The 14,550-nt window shown below is 35.6% G+C and overlaps 2 protein-coding genes across 8 annotated transcripts; one reads left to right on the forward strand and one right to left on the reverse strand.

Annotated features, from left to right (window-relative positions):
• The first annotated feature begins 8 nt into the window (after positions 1-8).
• Positions 9-7,998, forward strand: LOC106152697 (luc7-like protein 3). Of its 7 annotated transcripts, XR_015332712.1 has the most exons (12): positions 9-294; positions 430-496; positions 1,731-1,770; positions 2,156-2,294; positions 2,530-2,607; positions 2,852-2,947; positions 3,382-3,543; positions 3,883-4,067; positions 4,197-4,435; positions 4,593-5,594; positions 5,800-5,850; positions 6,269-7,998. XR_015332712.1 is itself a non-coding variant. In XM_013526391.2 (11 exons), the coding sequence occupies exons 1-10, from the start codon at positions 190-192 to the stop codon at positions 4,835-4,837; spliced, it is 1,356 nt and encodes a 451-aa protein (XP_013381845.2). In that variant the 5' UTR covers positions 9-189; the 3' UTR covers positions 4,838-4,864; positions 6,269-7,998. The 7 variants fall into 7 exon arrangements, 3 of the variants coding, with proteins under 3 accessions (XP_013381845.2, XP_013381846.2, XP_013381844.2); XR_015332711.1 differs by having other exon boundaries at positions 4,593-5,850; XR_015332710.1 differs by having other exon boundaries at positions 5,800-7,998.
• LOC106152703 (ankyrin repeat domain-containing protein 40) lies at positions 7,829-11,500 on the reverse strand. Its single transcript, XM_013526401.2, has 4 exons — positions 11,246-11,500; positions 10,417-10,565; positions 9,936-10,118; positions 7,829-9,764 (listed from the first exon to the last, which is right to left on the reverse strand). Exons 1-4 carry the CDS (start codon positions 11,377-11,379, stop codon positions 9,469-9,471), a joined length of 762 nt encoding a protein of 253 aa, XP_013381855.2. The 5' UTR covers positions 11,380-11,500; the 3' UTR covers positions 7,829-9,468.
• Positions 11,501-14,550: the final 3,050 nt, after the last annotated feature.

A 14,550-nucleotide genomic window follows, 5' to 3' on the forward strand; every position in this document is an offset into this window, starting at 1 on the left:
CACGAGGCAGCACGGACAGCATTATCTTGGAGCTTTTGTAACTTTAGTATATGATCTTTGTTAAACTTACATGATTGAGCTCTAAAAACACTAAATCAACATCATTTGTTTCATTCCGAATATCAAAATCAAAAATATAATCTTGCTCTCAGTGCGAAACTTGGCATTGTGGGATAGAAAGACGACAAAATGGCGGGCGGTTATATGGCCCAAATGTTGGATGAGTTAATGGGTAGAAACAGGAACCTAGACCCAAGTGAATCCAAAGCAGACTTCTCCTGGGATAGCCCTGAGGTAGTGGTGGTTTGTAGGAAGAAATTTATAATTCCAGAAGTAATAAGCATCATCTTTAACTGGGCCCTAAGTGAGACCACGCTTCTTAATTTCTCAGAACTTCATTACTTTCAGTATTCATTGTCTTATTTTCAGGTTTGTAAGCATTTTTTGTGCGGTTTTTGCCCCTGTGAACTTTTTATCAACACAAGAGCAGATTTAGGTAAGTTTTTGTGTGAATGATTATTATTGAATATTAGTTCAAAAAATCTCATATACTCAAATCAATTTCAATTCAGTTACACTAGAAAAGCACGCTGAGAGTGCATACCTCCGCCAAGGCAGCAAAGTTTCCACCCAATGCAGTTTCACCCCTAAATTTTCATCCTATAATGATTTAGTTTTTTTATTTTTGGATTATTGATTGATTATTGATCCATATCACCACCAAAAACTAATCATCTGTTCCTTGGCCCACTTCTGACAGTTCCTAAAAATTTCATCAAAATCGGTGCATATCTTAGTTATTTGATTATTGATTGATTATTGATCCAGATCACCACCAAAAACTAATCACTTCTAAGTTAACCCATTTCTGACCTACCCTTATATTCCATCGAAATTCATCGATAACTTTTTGAGTTATGTTGATGACAAACAGACAAACAAACAGGAATGAAAACGTGACCTCCTTGGCAAAGGTAATCAAATCAGTAGAACACTCAACAGCAATAAATTTGTAGGAACAATATAACAAAAAATTGGGTATATGGAGGATTTCAAAGTTTATTAATCACTTGTCATGACTCCCTGATGCCTATGGTTGTAATTGCACGGAGAGGTATAACATCAAACTCCAGATCTTTATTATTATTATTATTATTATTATTATTATTATTATTACCACTTACTTTAATGTTGCATTTCCCTTGTTAGAATGATAAAATACAAGAATGCCATACAAAGAACAGAAACTATAGACAAATTTAAAGCTGATGCCTGGCAACTGTACAAAAAAGTGTGTCACGGCGTTGTGATGTCGCTAAATTACTGCAATGCAATGATGTACATATGCATGGTAGTGATGTGACAGCATTATAGGATGTTTTTGTCGGGGATTTATCTTGTTATTGATACATACTTATCACAAGGGTAATGACTCCAGTAACTGAAAATAACATTATGTCTAGCATTTTCAACTATATAAGGGAAGTATATCATTAACCTAAATGTTGAAAGTTTTTTAAAAAAATATTCACAAAAATAATGCAGTCCTTTGTATGTTGTAAGATTGATCAGTGGACAACTGATGTTATATGATCAGCGCATATCTTTCATTACATTTAAGTACACTTGCTCTCTAAGCATTAGAATTTTTTATCATCAATCATAGTGTGCTAAAAATCCGGAAAATTGGTTGTTGTTTCTATGAGAAGGTAAACATTTTTTTCTTTCAGGTCAATGTAACAAGATTCATGACGAGGACTTAAAAAGACAGTAAGTCTAATTTTGAGAGTTTTCATTGTCAGAATTTGTTCCTTAAAAATTCAGTACAACTTAAAGATCCATTAAAAGAAGTTCACTAGTATTCATTAGCAATTTTGTAGCAAGATGTTTTATTTATCACTAATTACGAAACTGAAGCAAGCCTACATTCACAGTAACGCATATAAACCACTTCTACTAGTTCTTTATCCAACTAAAATACAACAGGCCAAAGGGTAAACCAAATTGAATACTAGGTTGGTATTTCTTTAAGTTATGCTTTTTTAAACCATGTGATAGCATATGGTTGGGTTTAGTGGCAAAGACTTAATATGCAATTTAAAGTGTTGTAAAAAATGTTTTAGCATGGCTTATGACTGTCTAACAATATTTTAAGGTACAGTGAAAGCCCAAAATTTCAAAAGATGGGGTTTGAGGAAGACTTTGAAAGATATTTGAATACTTTGGTAGCAGATGTTGAAAGACGTATCAGAAGAGGACATCAAAGATTATCACTTAACAACAATGCAGGCACAGTATGTACACTACCAAAGATAAAACACAATGTGGATATTAAGTAATGATAATTGTTTTTCCTATTTTTCTTATAACTGATATGTAAAATTGAATATCACAGTGTTTGTTAAGAACAAATCTGTTTTAAGATGGAATGATAAACACCCAAGTACTTTTTGGAAAAAATGTTGTTTCTTATCCGCTTTGTTAATAGATATAGCTATGACATGTTTAACATTTTTTTCCTTTTTATAGCCAGGCAACCCGAACCCTATAGCAAAGGATGAAAAGATAAAAATGCTGACAGAAAGAATAAATGATTTAGTGGAACAGGTAATTTCCCTTTATTTATTTATTTATTTTGAATTTATGTATTTCTTTTGTGAGAGATATTTTCATTAATTCCCATTTTCTCTTCATGTTGATTTATATGTGCATGCATTGATGCTTGTGTTCAGATGATACCAACTTGATTTTTTGCTTCATTTTACCCAGATTTCCAGCATACCATACCAATAAATTTATTTACCCAATTTGCTCCACCTCACTAATTGTTTAATTGTTTCATACCTTGTAGGCAGAAAATCTTGGTTGTGAGGGCAAGGTGGAAGAAGCTCAAGGTGTGCTCAAGCTCTGTGAGCAGTTGAGAGAAGAAAGAACTCAGCTTGAGACTGTAAGATTTTTCCCCACAGATATTATTTTAAAATAGAGAAAATGGTTAAGAAACCTCTCAATGTGAGGAATTCGGAAAAAATGTGTATTGCTCAACATTTAAAATAGAATGCTGATTTTCTAAAACTTTGGGTATAAATTGTTATGTATTTAGATTATTTATTCAGTAGAAGAATGGGACCAAGCGCCTGTGTCCAGCAGGCTGATTTGATGGTATTTTTTCCAGAGCAGTGCCCCAGACCCACAGTTTAAGCAGATGGAGGTGTGTGATGTGTGTGGAGCCTTTCTAATCGTAGGGGATGCCCAGCAACGCCTGGAAGAGCACCTCATGGGCAAACAGCACATGGGCTATGCTCGAGTTCGTGCCACTCTTCAAGATTTTCAGGTGGGTGCTCAGAGCGTGGCTTTATCCGCTGTTCTCTTCTCATGTTTTAGAGCCTGAAAATTGCTGCAGAGAATGAGAAGCAGATGGAAGTATGTGATGTGTGTGGAGCTCTTCTAATAGTTGGCGATGTACCGCAAAGAGTGGATGAACATCTGATAGGCAAACAACATGCTGGTTATGCCAGAATACGTGCCTATCTTGAAGAGAAAAAGGTATTTTTTGAATCAAACCAAACTAGCGTCACTCTGGCATCTTATGCTTGTTTTAACATGAATGAAATTGATTAATTTGTATAAGTCAAATGTGATGGTTTTTAGGTACATGGGGAAATTGTGCTGAAACGAAGCTAGATATTGTCTGCTGACAGGAGACCCTTGAGTTCCACTGGTTTTTGTCAGTGTATAGATTTTACAACTGTTTAACAGTAGTTCAGTCTCAAAAGATTTACAATTATAGTAATATTCAAGTGATGCTAGTGTGAACCCATCCCTATGTAACAAAATGTTGGTGATTTATTTGTTACTGTAGGATATGCATACTTTTACTTGCAGGACAAGAGGAAAAAGGTTGAAATTGAAAGAGAAGAGCGACTGCGCAAGGAAAGAGAAGAGCGTGAGAAAGAAAGGGAAAAGGAACGTGAGGAGAGGCGTCGTAAAGAAAAGGAGAGAGAGGATAGTCGAAGGAGAAGAAGCAGAAGCAGAGATAGAGAAAGAAGAAGAAGTAGAAGTAGAGACAGGTTGGTGGCTATTTACAGCCAAGCATTCTCAATATTCATACTGGAGGAATTAAATGTTGCATGATATAAACAGAGTTAGGAAATCCAAATAATAAAGTTTTTAAAAAGATGTTTTACATATGTTTTCAGAAGGAGAAGGTCTAGAAGTCGAGATCGCCATTCAAGGTCAAGAAGATCACGCTCACGTGAAAGACGTAGGTCCTCATCTAGAAGCAGAAGTAAAAGGTCACGCAGCAGAAGCAGAGGACATAAAAGTAGCAGACACAGGTCAAGGAGCAGAGAGCGTGAAAGGTCCAGGAGAGGCAGTAGAGAACGGTCAAGAGAACGTGACAGAAGATCTAAGGAAAACGTTGATGAACCAAAACCAGGTTTGCGTTAGGATGGCTCTGTTATTCTAGATAGAAATAAGTTATCTTTCCCACTTGCTTTACTCACTTCTTCTAAGTACATTAGTTCATTTTTGATTTCACATATCTTACACTGAGTAAGTTTAAAATAGGGTTGAATTCAATTTTGGGTTTGCAGATACAGCTGTTGAAGAAAAGGAAAACGGCATCGATGAAAAATCTTCAACTGCAGAAGAAATTAAGGAAGAGGTAGACCTGAAGGAAAGCATTGAAGTGGGAAGTGGGGATAAGACTGATGTCAACGAGGATAGCACTGAGCCCCTCAGCAGCAAAATCCCACCGCAATCAGCACCAGAGAGCATAGAAAACAGTGACACTTTGGATTCACTAGGCTCTGAAGGTGAAAGTGAAAGCAGAACCTGAACTACTAGGTTTTCTAATTGATTCAAGGTAAGTGTTCAGTTTGTTCTCCATTCATCAGCACAGCTGAGTTGGTTGATTTGATTCCAATGATCAACAGGTGAGTGGGGTATATGTTCAGTGGAACTGCAGACAATAGTAGTAGTAGTGCTGGAAGCTTGCCTGTATGTGACATTACTGGGTCATTACGTTTGATTGCTTATGTTGCTTTCAAAGAAAATGGGGGGGACTTAATCATTATACCTTGAAAATTACCCCCTCCCATCCCCCAACCACCCCTCCAGCCAGAAAAAATGTTAAGGTACATAGCAGCTTCCGAATGATGTAACATTTCAGCCTGTTTTTATGGAAATTACACACAAAACTAAAATGTTACTGAGGAAGATATGGTGTCTTCCAGTACTGCTGGGATGATGTTGCTAAAGGATGGTGTCACCATGGAAATATAAGGCTATAATTATTATCTTTGCCACCATTTATTGTCATTTAAAATTTTATTATTGAGGGTGGGAGACCGCATGGAAGTAAATTGTGGCCGTTATATTTTTATAACATGTATGGAGTAAATTAATGTTGGGGACAATATCACTTGCTCATTTGTGCCTTCATCATGCTTTGACTTGATTTGTTGTAACTTGACCGGTGACCATGGAAACAGTGGTCTCCTGCTGAAGAAGGGGCTCTGCGCAGGGAGAACTTATATAACATCAGCCAAGGTCACTATGATTGATCAGATTCTTATAACATCGGGATGATGCAGGTATGATGTAATAAAGGCCATAATACATATCATGTAGTGTGCTGTATAGGGGGTTTGTTCTACATATTTTGTTTACTGCATTCATGAAATAGAATGTATCATGCATGCACTGTATGTAGTGATACATTTGTTGATGTTGGAATTAGCCATTTACAGTACATTGTATTTACACTGGATCTCTAGCATTCTACAGCATTTGTTCCAGAGGAAAGTTGAAGATCTGGTGGTATTTGACAATGCAGCACCAAACACAGAGGTAACACTGCTGTTTCATTTCAGTGTAGCTTTAATCTTTTGTTTATCTCTCAGCAGAACCTGGTGTTGGGCAGCTTTTTGTAATTATTACTCACCATACAAAGTAAGCTTGTTCTTACCACAGCTGACTGGAGGAGGATGCAAGAGGTATGGAAAGAATGTAACTTGTTTTCAGGCATATCTTGAAGCAGAGGGGTCCCAGACACCGTGAGGTTAGTGAACAGTATATATTTAAGAAGTATGTGAATTTATCACCTGTTATCTGTATATGGTTAAATAGTCCTGCCAGTCCATGGACATCCCACACAAGATGGAAGATTGAAGAGGACATTCCCATTAAAGGTGCCAATTTATTCATTTATTTTTTACGTATGGTAAAGTTGCATGTTTGGTATTTTGTGTGTCCTTGTGTATTTTAGATATAACCGTTGTTCTACGCCAGCCTCTGACTCTGCATCGACACTACTGGAAACAAAGTTACCATAGCACAAGATCAGCAGGTATTTATATCTTGGACCCCTGTGTACTGCCTTCAGCCTAATTGATGAAAAAAAAACCCAGTGGACAGCAGACAGAAAGAAGTAAACAGCCAGAAGACCTGCTTGATTATGCTTCATTTCAATGGGTAGTAGGGAGGGTGGGTGGGTATATGATATTCAAATGGGGCAGTGGGTATATAAGGAAACAAGACACAAGTGAATACAAATGCTTCGATTTGCACCAATATCTTGAACTCTGTATAATTGTTATCATGGTGTCCAGTCTCCAATTTATTAAGAGGTATGTGTGATTTTGAGTGCAGTCTGTAGCATTTGATTTTTGTGTACCCCTGTATTTTGTAACTGGTAGCTTTCCTACTACAGGATAACAGAAAGTGATTTATGTTGTAAATATCAGTAACTTGAATTAAAATTCTCATCAAGTTTGATTACATGAAATCCTTATTTCTTCTATTATATCAGTTAGTTTAATGGGTAGTTGATGGAAAAAATCGACAATTGTTATATTTCAAACACATATCTGTTCATGAATTCATAATTTTGGGTGTGAATTTTATTGTATGCAGAAATTCACCTAAACATTTTGTCTAAAGATATTTCCAGAAGTTTTTGGTTTGTCAAATGCACAATGACTGTTTATTAGCCAGAGCTGTGACCTTTATTAAGCTGTTAATTGACAAAGCGAAAAAAAAATGAATAAGGATCAAAAAGAGGAAAGAAAATGAAATAGAAAAAATCTAGAATTTATTACACATTTATTGAGTACACATTTTCATTTACTAGATATTTTCAGGAAAAAAAAACCTTTAGAGTTTAAATTTGAATGTTGTTTATGAATGGATCAATAAATTTATTTGTTGATTATAACAATTTTTCAAATTTTTTTCTGATAATAAAGGGAAGTTGAGAATAAAATGGTGAATTTTGTTTCATTTCAACTTGTTTTCCAAAGACTGCACCATACTAGATAGTATCAGAGTTGAAAATTCTGTTACAAAAAAAAAAAAAAAAGCACAGAATTTTGAAACCGGTGTAATTTTTAACAACAAATGTGGCTTGACATCACACATTAACAAAGTGTGTAAATTATATTTCAGTTTGCATTGAATATCTAAGATTCTTATCAACAGCAAGCAAACATGGCTACTTGTCCATGCATAAATAATATTAAATTATAATTGAATATAATAAAATAGTATAATAAATTGATGAATTTTGTTTTTAGGCATTGCCCAATTTGGGTGTAAAGAAAATAATATACTGCCGTAACAGGTGTGATGCAGTTAACATAATGTAAGAATTTTTTTCCAAGTTGACCAAAACATGTCTATGTCATATATCTTAAAATGACATTGACACAATTTTCAGTGCTGATACCAAATTTCTTGCAATAGTTAATTCCAGGAAACTAGCCTTTTATTTAAAATAAATTAATAAGTTATTTACCCAGATAGAAATACTTTGATCTTGAACTCATGGTGAAAAGATAAAATTCTGAATTTATTGTGCCTCCTGACAAACAATGCTTATAAATTAACAAATTCATAAAATTAGCCTAAGTACTAGAGCACCAACTTAAACTCCACAAAATTGGGTGAGATTCTAGTTCTTGCAACAAAACATGGGACTTATGTTTTGCAGAAATAAATGTCATAAAAAGTGCAAAAATTCAAGTTAATATGTGTAGTGGGTACAAACTGAATACAAAGCCGATTACTGTTGGAAGACTAATCTTACAGTTACTTAAAAACATGGTTACATTTTTAAACAAAAGAAAAACTGTTTTTAACAGTCTGATAAAAGCTTTGCAATAATAAAAAAACCTTTGTAAATACCCTTCCCATATTTCTGATATAAATGTTACCAAGATTTTTATATGCCTGTAAACTTGAAAAATACTTCAATAAATGAGAAACAAAAATACTTAATCCTATATATAGTGGTACAAGCAGAAACCATTGGCAACAATTATTTTTGATCTTAAAATGTACAACATGATCCTTTGAACATAACAAATATGATTTTTTTTTGTGAATATTTTGATACATAGTATATATTAACTCATACTTTTCACCTTGAAGGCATATCATTATGGTCAAAACCTTATAGAGTATTCCCTTTCACCTCCAAGATGGCACCATACAAAAAATAAGCATGAAAGGTCAGTTCATTATACCAATTCTTGTTCTTGAATTATGACTGCAATCCTGGTTTGATATGTAAATAAATGTACATCACATATACAAAATTTGTATATTCAGTTTTACCCTCTCCAATAGACCCCCACCATTATACAGAAGCACCAGGATATATCATTTCAAACTTAATTATAGACAAAAATGCATGGTGTATTTTATTGAAGTTTTTTTTTCTTTTTCAGATGTTGATATGCAAATTTCTCAAATGTATGTTATGTCCTTTAATCTATCAATGATGAAAAATAATGGTGCTGTTCTTTAGTAATTTTATACAATCATCAGGTAGACAAGGCGATCTCATTTTATTGCACCAAGAGAAGGAAAAGGTTGAAATTGGATAGGGTAAATAAAAGTAGGTTAGCATCAAGAAGCATGTGATGCAGGTGCAAGAAAAATTTCCACCCCAAGACAAATCCCAAATATGGTCTCTTAAATTTCAACAAATTGTGTCAAGGTTCATCTACAACCTTTGTTCTGGAGAACAGCACCATGCAACATATTGACTACTTGTAACAGTACTGTTGCTTTTTAGACTTCATAAGTCTTTAAGTACAAAAATATTCACTGAAAATTATTTAAACTAGGTTATTTTGTTTAATACATTTGTAATGTTAATGACTTAATTTACTGTAGCTTAAATAATAAATATAATTTCAAATGGGATTTCTAATTACTGTTCCCTCTGCCACACAAGTCCCACAAATACTTGATTTTTAAATCTTCTTTACTGCCTCTTCTTATATCTAGATCCTGTTTTGGACAAAAAATCTTAAATGCCTATTTTAGTGGTCTACATATCTTTTGACATATCATTGATACTCTTTGTTCTCAGGTAGTTTTCTTATCCTAACAACATGCGGATTTTTAATATTAACTTGATTACAACTTTGATAGAAAAATCGAAATAACGTGCCTAATTACTTAATAAAGTATCTGTTCATGTCGTGGCATTTTGTATGTACGTGAACTGGCGCTGATGGCTTTATTTGTCAACACAAGCTCCAGTTCCTGGAAGTTTTTCAGTCTCTTGACATCTTTGTCCTTCCTTACAATGGTGTCTGGCATTTTACGTATCTTGTGAACTAGCTCTCTCTGAACTTTCAGCTCCTTGCACATCAACTCCATGAGGCTTTCATAAGTCAGGTTGGATTCCTCAAGCTCCACCTCAATGAAATCTTTTTCATCTGTGTAGGCCACCCGGACTTTAAGTACCAATTCTGAAAATGTAGTAAGTAGTGGATAGAACTTAACCAACTTAAAATATGCATGTAAATATTTCTTTTCGGGCCTCAAGTAAAACTGTAAGACTGAAAATTAGTGGCACAAACCCTTATGCAATAATAAATTTTTTGGACTTCCGAGTGTATGATACTAAACAAACATGTTACCATTATCAACTGGCCCATTGGTGATGGGTAAATCTCTGGTAGAGCTCGGCTGATGTAGCTGGTTATGGCTTTGACTGCTTGGAGGTCTCTGCTCAGGTGGTGTTGCATAGGGAAAAACTGGGTTTGCAATGTAGTTTGGTGTGATTGGTAGCTCATTCTTAATGGAAACTTGGGAAGGTTCACCTTAAATAGTAAAAACTACATATTGATTTCCAGCAAAGATACCTTTTTTAAAGGTGGGGGAGAGGTTAAAAACAGTTATAAAATAAACAGGATTGCCGTTTTCTAAATCTGTCCCATGAAAATGTGCCTTTTTTAATTGCTAAAAAATATTCAGAACAGAATTAACCTTTATGCAGCCTTGATAAAAGACCTGACTGGCATGAATTGTGTAGCCAAAATAAAATACCTTGCCAAAAGTTTAAATAGTTTCCAAAAGGGTCAGGTGTTCATTCTTTGGCTAAATTGAAGCAATTGTTACCTCCGAGCATTTTGACTACATTTGGGTTCTCAGACAACTGTGCAGCAGTTTCTCCTTTATTTGTTTTGATTTCTTTATCAGCACCGTGGTTTAAAAGGAAGGAAACTATTGTAGCATGCCCTCGCGTTGCCGCCCAGTGAAGAGCTGTCCTATCAAGACATACAAAAAAATCAAAATGATGATACACAGTTTTGATAAAATGAAACTAAAAGCGTAATGGCATTTTAAAACGGTTACATCCCTATACGTCCCCGCACCAATACTCCCTCGCACCGATAATCCCCCCCAGTATCGATGTGGGGAAGCAATGATGTGGGGGAGTATCGGTGTGGAGGAGTAACGGTGGCCCTACATGGCAATTTTACTAGGGATGTATCGATGCAGGGATCTATCGGCGTGGGGTCGTATCGATTCGCATAATACGCAGAAATTTACTAAGAGGGGATTATTGGTGCGGCGGGAGTATCGGTACAGGGGAGTATCGACATGACCCCGTTTAAAACAACTTTGCACAATACCTTGCAAAAGTAAAACATACGTACTTAGATAAATAAAATTTTGAAAAAATTAAATTAAAAACAGCTGGACTAGTGTGCAACTATTCTCAACATTATGTCTGACTACAATGCGTGTAACGATGCTGAGCAGCAATGTGCCATTTGAACGCTACTAAATGCACAATATGGTACGGGTCTTACAGTATGCCCCCCAAATCTGTGATTGATCCAAGGCTCTGCATAACTGAATTTTAAAAAATACGTTGATTAACTAGTTTGGTGTAAGATTGGAATACTATGTAAGTACCAACAATAAATCAAAATGGTATTACCATCCGTTCATGTTGTTTTGATCGTTCACATCGACACCCTGATTCACCAGTTTCTGCAGAGATTCCATATTCCCAATAGCTGCCGACTCTCGCAGCTGCTCTGCCAAAGCCCCTCTTTCATCATGACCATCCATCTGTGGAACTCGGATCTGAAACACGTTGCTAAATTTGACAAAATCCAAGGGGAATGTACGCCGCCAGCTCAAACTTTACACGTTCGCGCCTCGTTTTGAAACTAGGTCATGCAGACAGATGTAGTTGGTCATGATACTTTTAAATAATCGGTCATCCTAAAATCCGCAAAACACTTGATTCAGACCAAAAAACTTCCGATCTATCAGACTTTTCTGTCTTACTTTCGTAAGCGCACGTGACGATAAAATGTGTCATTAAAAAAACTCACTTTTCTGACTCCGCATTTACTGTAATACAGGCCCTATTATATGTACATGTTAATGTATTTTCATCGAGACTTAAATAAAATACTTTCTCAGTTTTATTAACCGGTGATTAATTGATTGTAGTAATTGTAGTAAACAACGATGAGGACATGTCAAAGACAACAACACGTTGGGTCTTTGTGTGAGTATCACCCCGGACATAAATTTAGTTACAGTATTGATAAACAAAGTATCACGTTTTCAATAATTAATATTTTAAATTACAATCCATAACTGCAAGGTTGTGTCATTGACCAAAATACAACGTTGAGTCAACGTCACATTATGACGGTGTTTCGACGTGGGTAGATCAACGTTGATTTTACGTTGAATTTAGGTAGATCAACGGCAATTCAACGTATCAACCTGTTTTCAACGTTGATCCAACGCAACTATGCCTGCTGGGATTGTACCTAAATCAAAATTTGGTTCAGATTACGAGATTTGAAGGAAAATTAGGACAATTTTATTCTGGTTGATTTTCTTTAAAATTAAAAAAAATGATAAAGTAGGCCTCATGTTTTTCAATCAACAGCTAATTATTAAAATTGTTTACTTCCAATATTTCGATGTCTGTCAGGGCATCTTCATCAGGGAATGAAGTTATCCAGGTGCAGGGGCGGATCCAGGATAATTTGAAAGGGGTCCGTTTTCTTTTCGGAATGACAGGGTACTAGGCCCCTTGAGGTGGGGTTTGGGGTCCGCTGATTTTTTTTTTCTTTTTAGGGCAAACGGTGCTATTTGGTACGGTTAAGAGCTATGAATCAGCTAGTCAAAATTATGAGAGTGAGTTTTTTTCAGAAACCAAAAGAGGGGGAAGGATCAAGACCCCTGTATTTTCTTTTTCAAAATCGTGATAAATATGCGCTGAACCATATACCTTAGCGTGATCCGTGAAGCACCGCATTCCAATAGCTCGTGATGCGATTTCATTTTTATTCCTTAATTTGTTCATATAGTAACACGAAGTCATTATACTCTGCGTGATTTTTGTGATTTTCAATTCGCCCGATTCAAAATTTCAAAGAAATATGAATGAAATTTTTATGACAGAGATTTTCTGATTTGGTGAGTTTATCACCCGTGAACTAGTATCACTCTCCCCCCCCTCCCCCCCCCCCCCCCCCCCCCCCCCGGCAATTGGACCCTCAGAGTAGAACTTAAGCTAGCTATTTCTTCACAGGTCAAGCTGACCCACACGGACTGCGCAACATTTGGTTTATACGAGGCGCATCATTTGTACGCTTTACGCAAGGGTCAACTGTCATCTCTCCATATCATGGAGGTTACACAACATTCTTTTCAGTTTTAAAGGACCAGAAAATAACTTGTTCCGTCAGAGCAACGCATTGCGACACAATGATTTGCTTTCATTTCCAACCACACAGCCGACTAGATTTCTTTCTAGGCTAGAACAATAAAATAAACTAGGACAAACAAGGCGATAAGCTCAGCAGATGATTTAAAAACAATATTTGCACTTATTTTCTTAAAAAGTTTTACGATTGACCATTTTATATTTTATAAAACAATATATTGGGCATTTCTCTCTTTACTCATTACCCCTTACTCCCTAATACCATTACTGTTTAATATAAATTAATCCTTTTATCTTTGTATTTTATTTGTATTTGTATTGTATTTTATTTGTAAATACTACAGAACTTATTTTTATGGATTTTACTGGTGTATTCTTAAAATATATTATTATCATCATTACAAACGATGTGTTTGTCCTAGTTCTAGGATAGCCATTTGTGCACTGTGCTGACATGCTGTGATTTGATGATTTTATTTCCCGTGATCTGTAATCACTCCCCCCTCCCCCTTCAATTGGACCCTCAGAGTAGAACTCAAGCTATTTCTCCTGAAACGAGGCACAAGGGAAAATAAACTTTCTTCGTTAAAATAAGGTTTCATTGTCTGTATATATATATATATATATATATATACCTCCCTTCAGCTGTTTATCTACTTTCAGCATACCTGTACAACTGCCATTACTCTTTTCTTTTCAGTATGCATATACTGTATAAGCATTAATTCCAGGGAAAAAATTCCAATACAAGCTCCCCACAAAATAATAATAATAATAATAATAATAATAATAATAATAATAATAAAATAATAAGAATAATAAACAAAGTCAATCAGGGCTAATATGAAGAGGAAAAGCACCACCTATCATCCCAGACAACAGTGGTGGATTCTGTGCTGCATTATTTGGCGGTGACAGGTAATGGTCCTTGCGTCGCCGTACCTGTGTCATTGCCTCCGACCCACCGTCTGCCCTGCACCAAAGGCTGAGGGTTTCCAGCACTTCGATCCATTAGACCCATCAGTCCCGCGCCCTGGAAAACAAACAACTCTACAGCTGAGAGTGGCGGACCCTGCCGATGAACCTAAGATGTACTCTTCGCCATGATGTTTGTCGATGATTCCATTTGAAAGACTAACCTTAACACTAAAAGACTCAAATCAATACTTTTAAGACTTTAAAATATAAGGCGCTCAATTGCCCGCTTTCCAGAGCTATTTTTCCCTAAATTGATAAAGAAAGATATAAATTAAAGGGTTTTATCTCTGGTTTTCCTCCGGGCCTTTGTATACTGTATATGTTGTAAATATTAAGTAGAGTGAATGTCTCCAACGTGATTAATGAAAAAAAATGTATTTTTTTTTTTTTTTTTTTTTTTTTTGTGGTAAAAAAGGAAGGCGTGTTCAGTTCACAAATATAATTTCCAGACTTGTTAACTAATTTGATCGGAGTCGCTTGCTTGTGCACTTTTTGTGGCCTTACCTGTAATTAAATGGCGTTTACAAGTGGTCGTATGCAGTTGCGTAATTAAAATCATTAACCACCGC

Source organism: Lingula anatina, chromosome 2 (genome assembly GCF_051362555.1).
Source record: "Lingula anatina isolate TDL-2025a chromosome 2, LinAna3.0, whole genome shotgun sequence".
Taxonomy (NCBI): Eukaryota; Metazoa; Brachiopoda; class Lingulata; order Lingulida; family Lingulidae; genus Lingula; species Lingula anatina.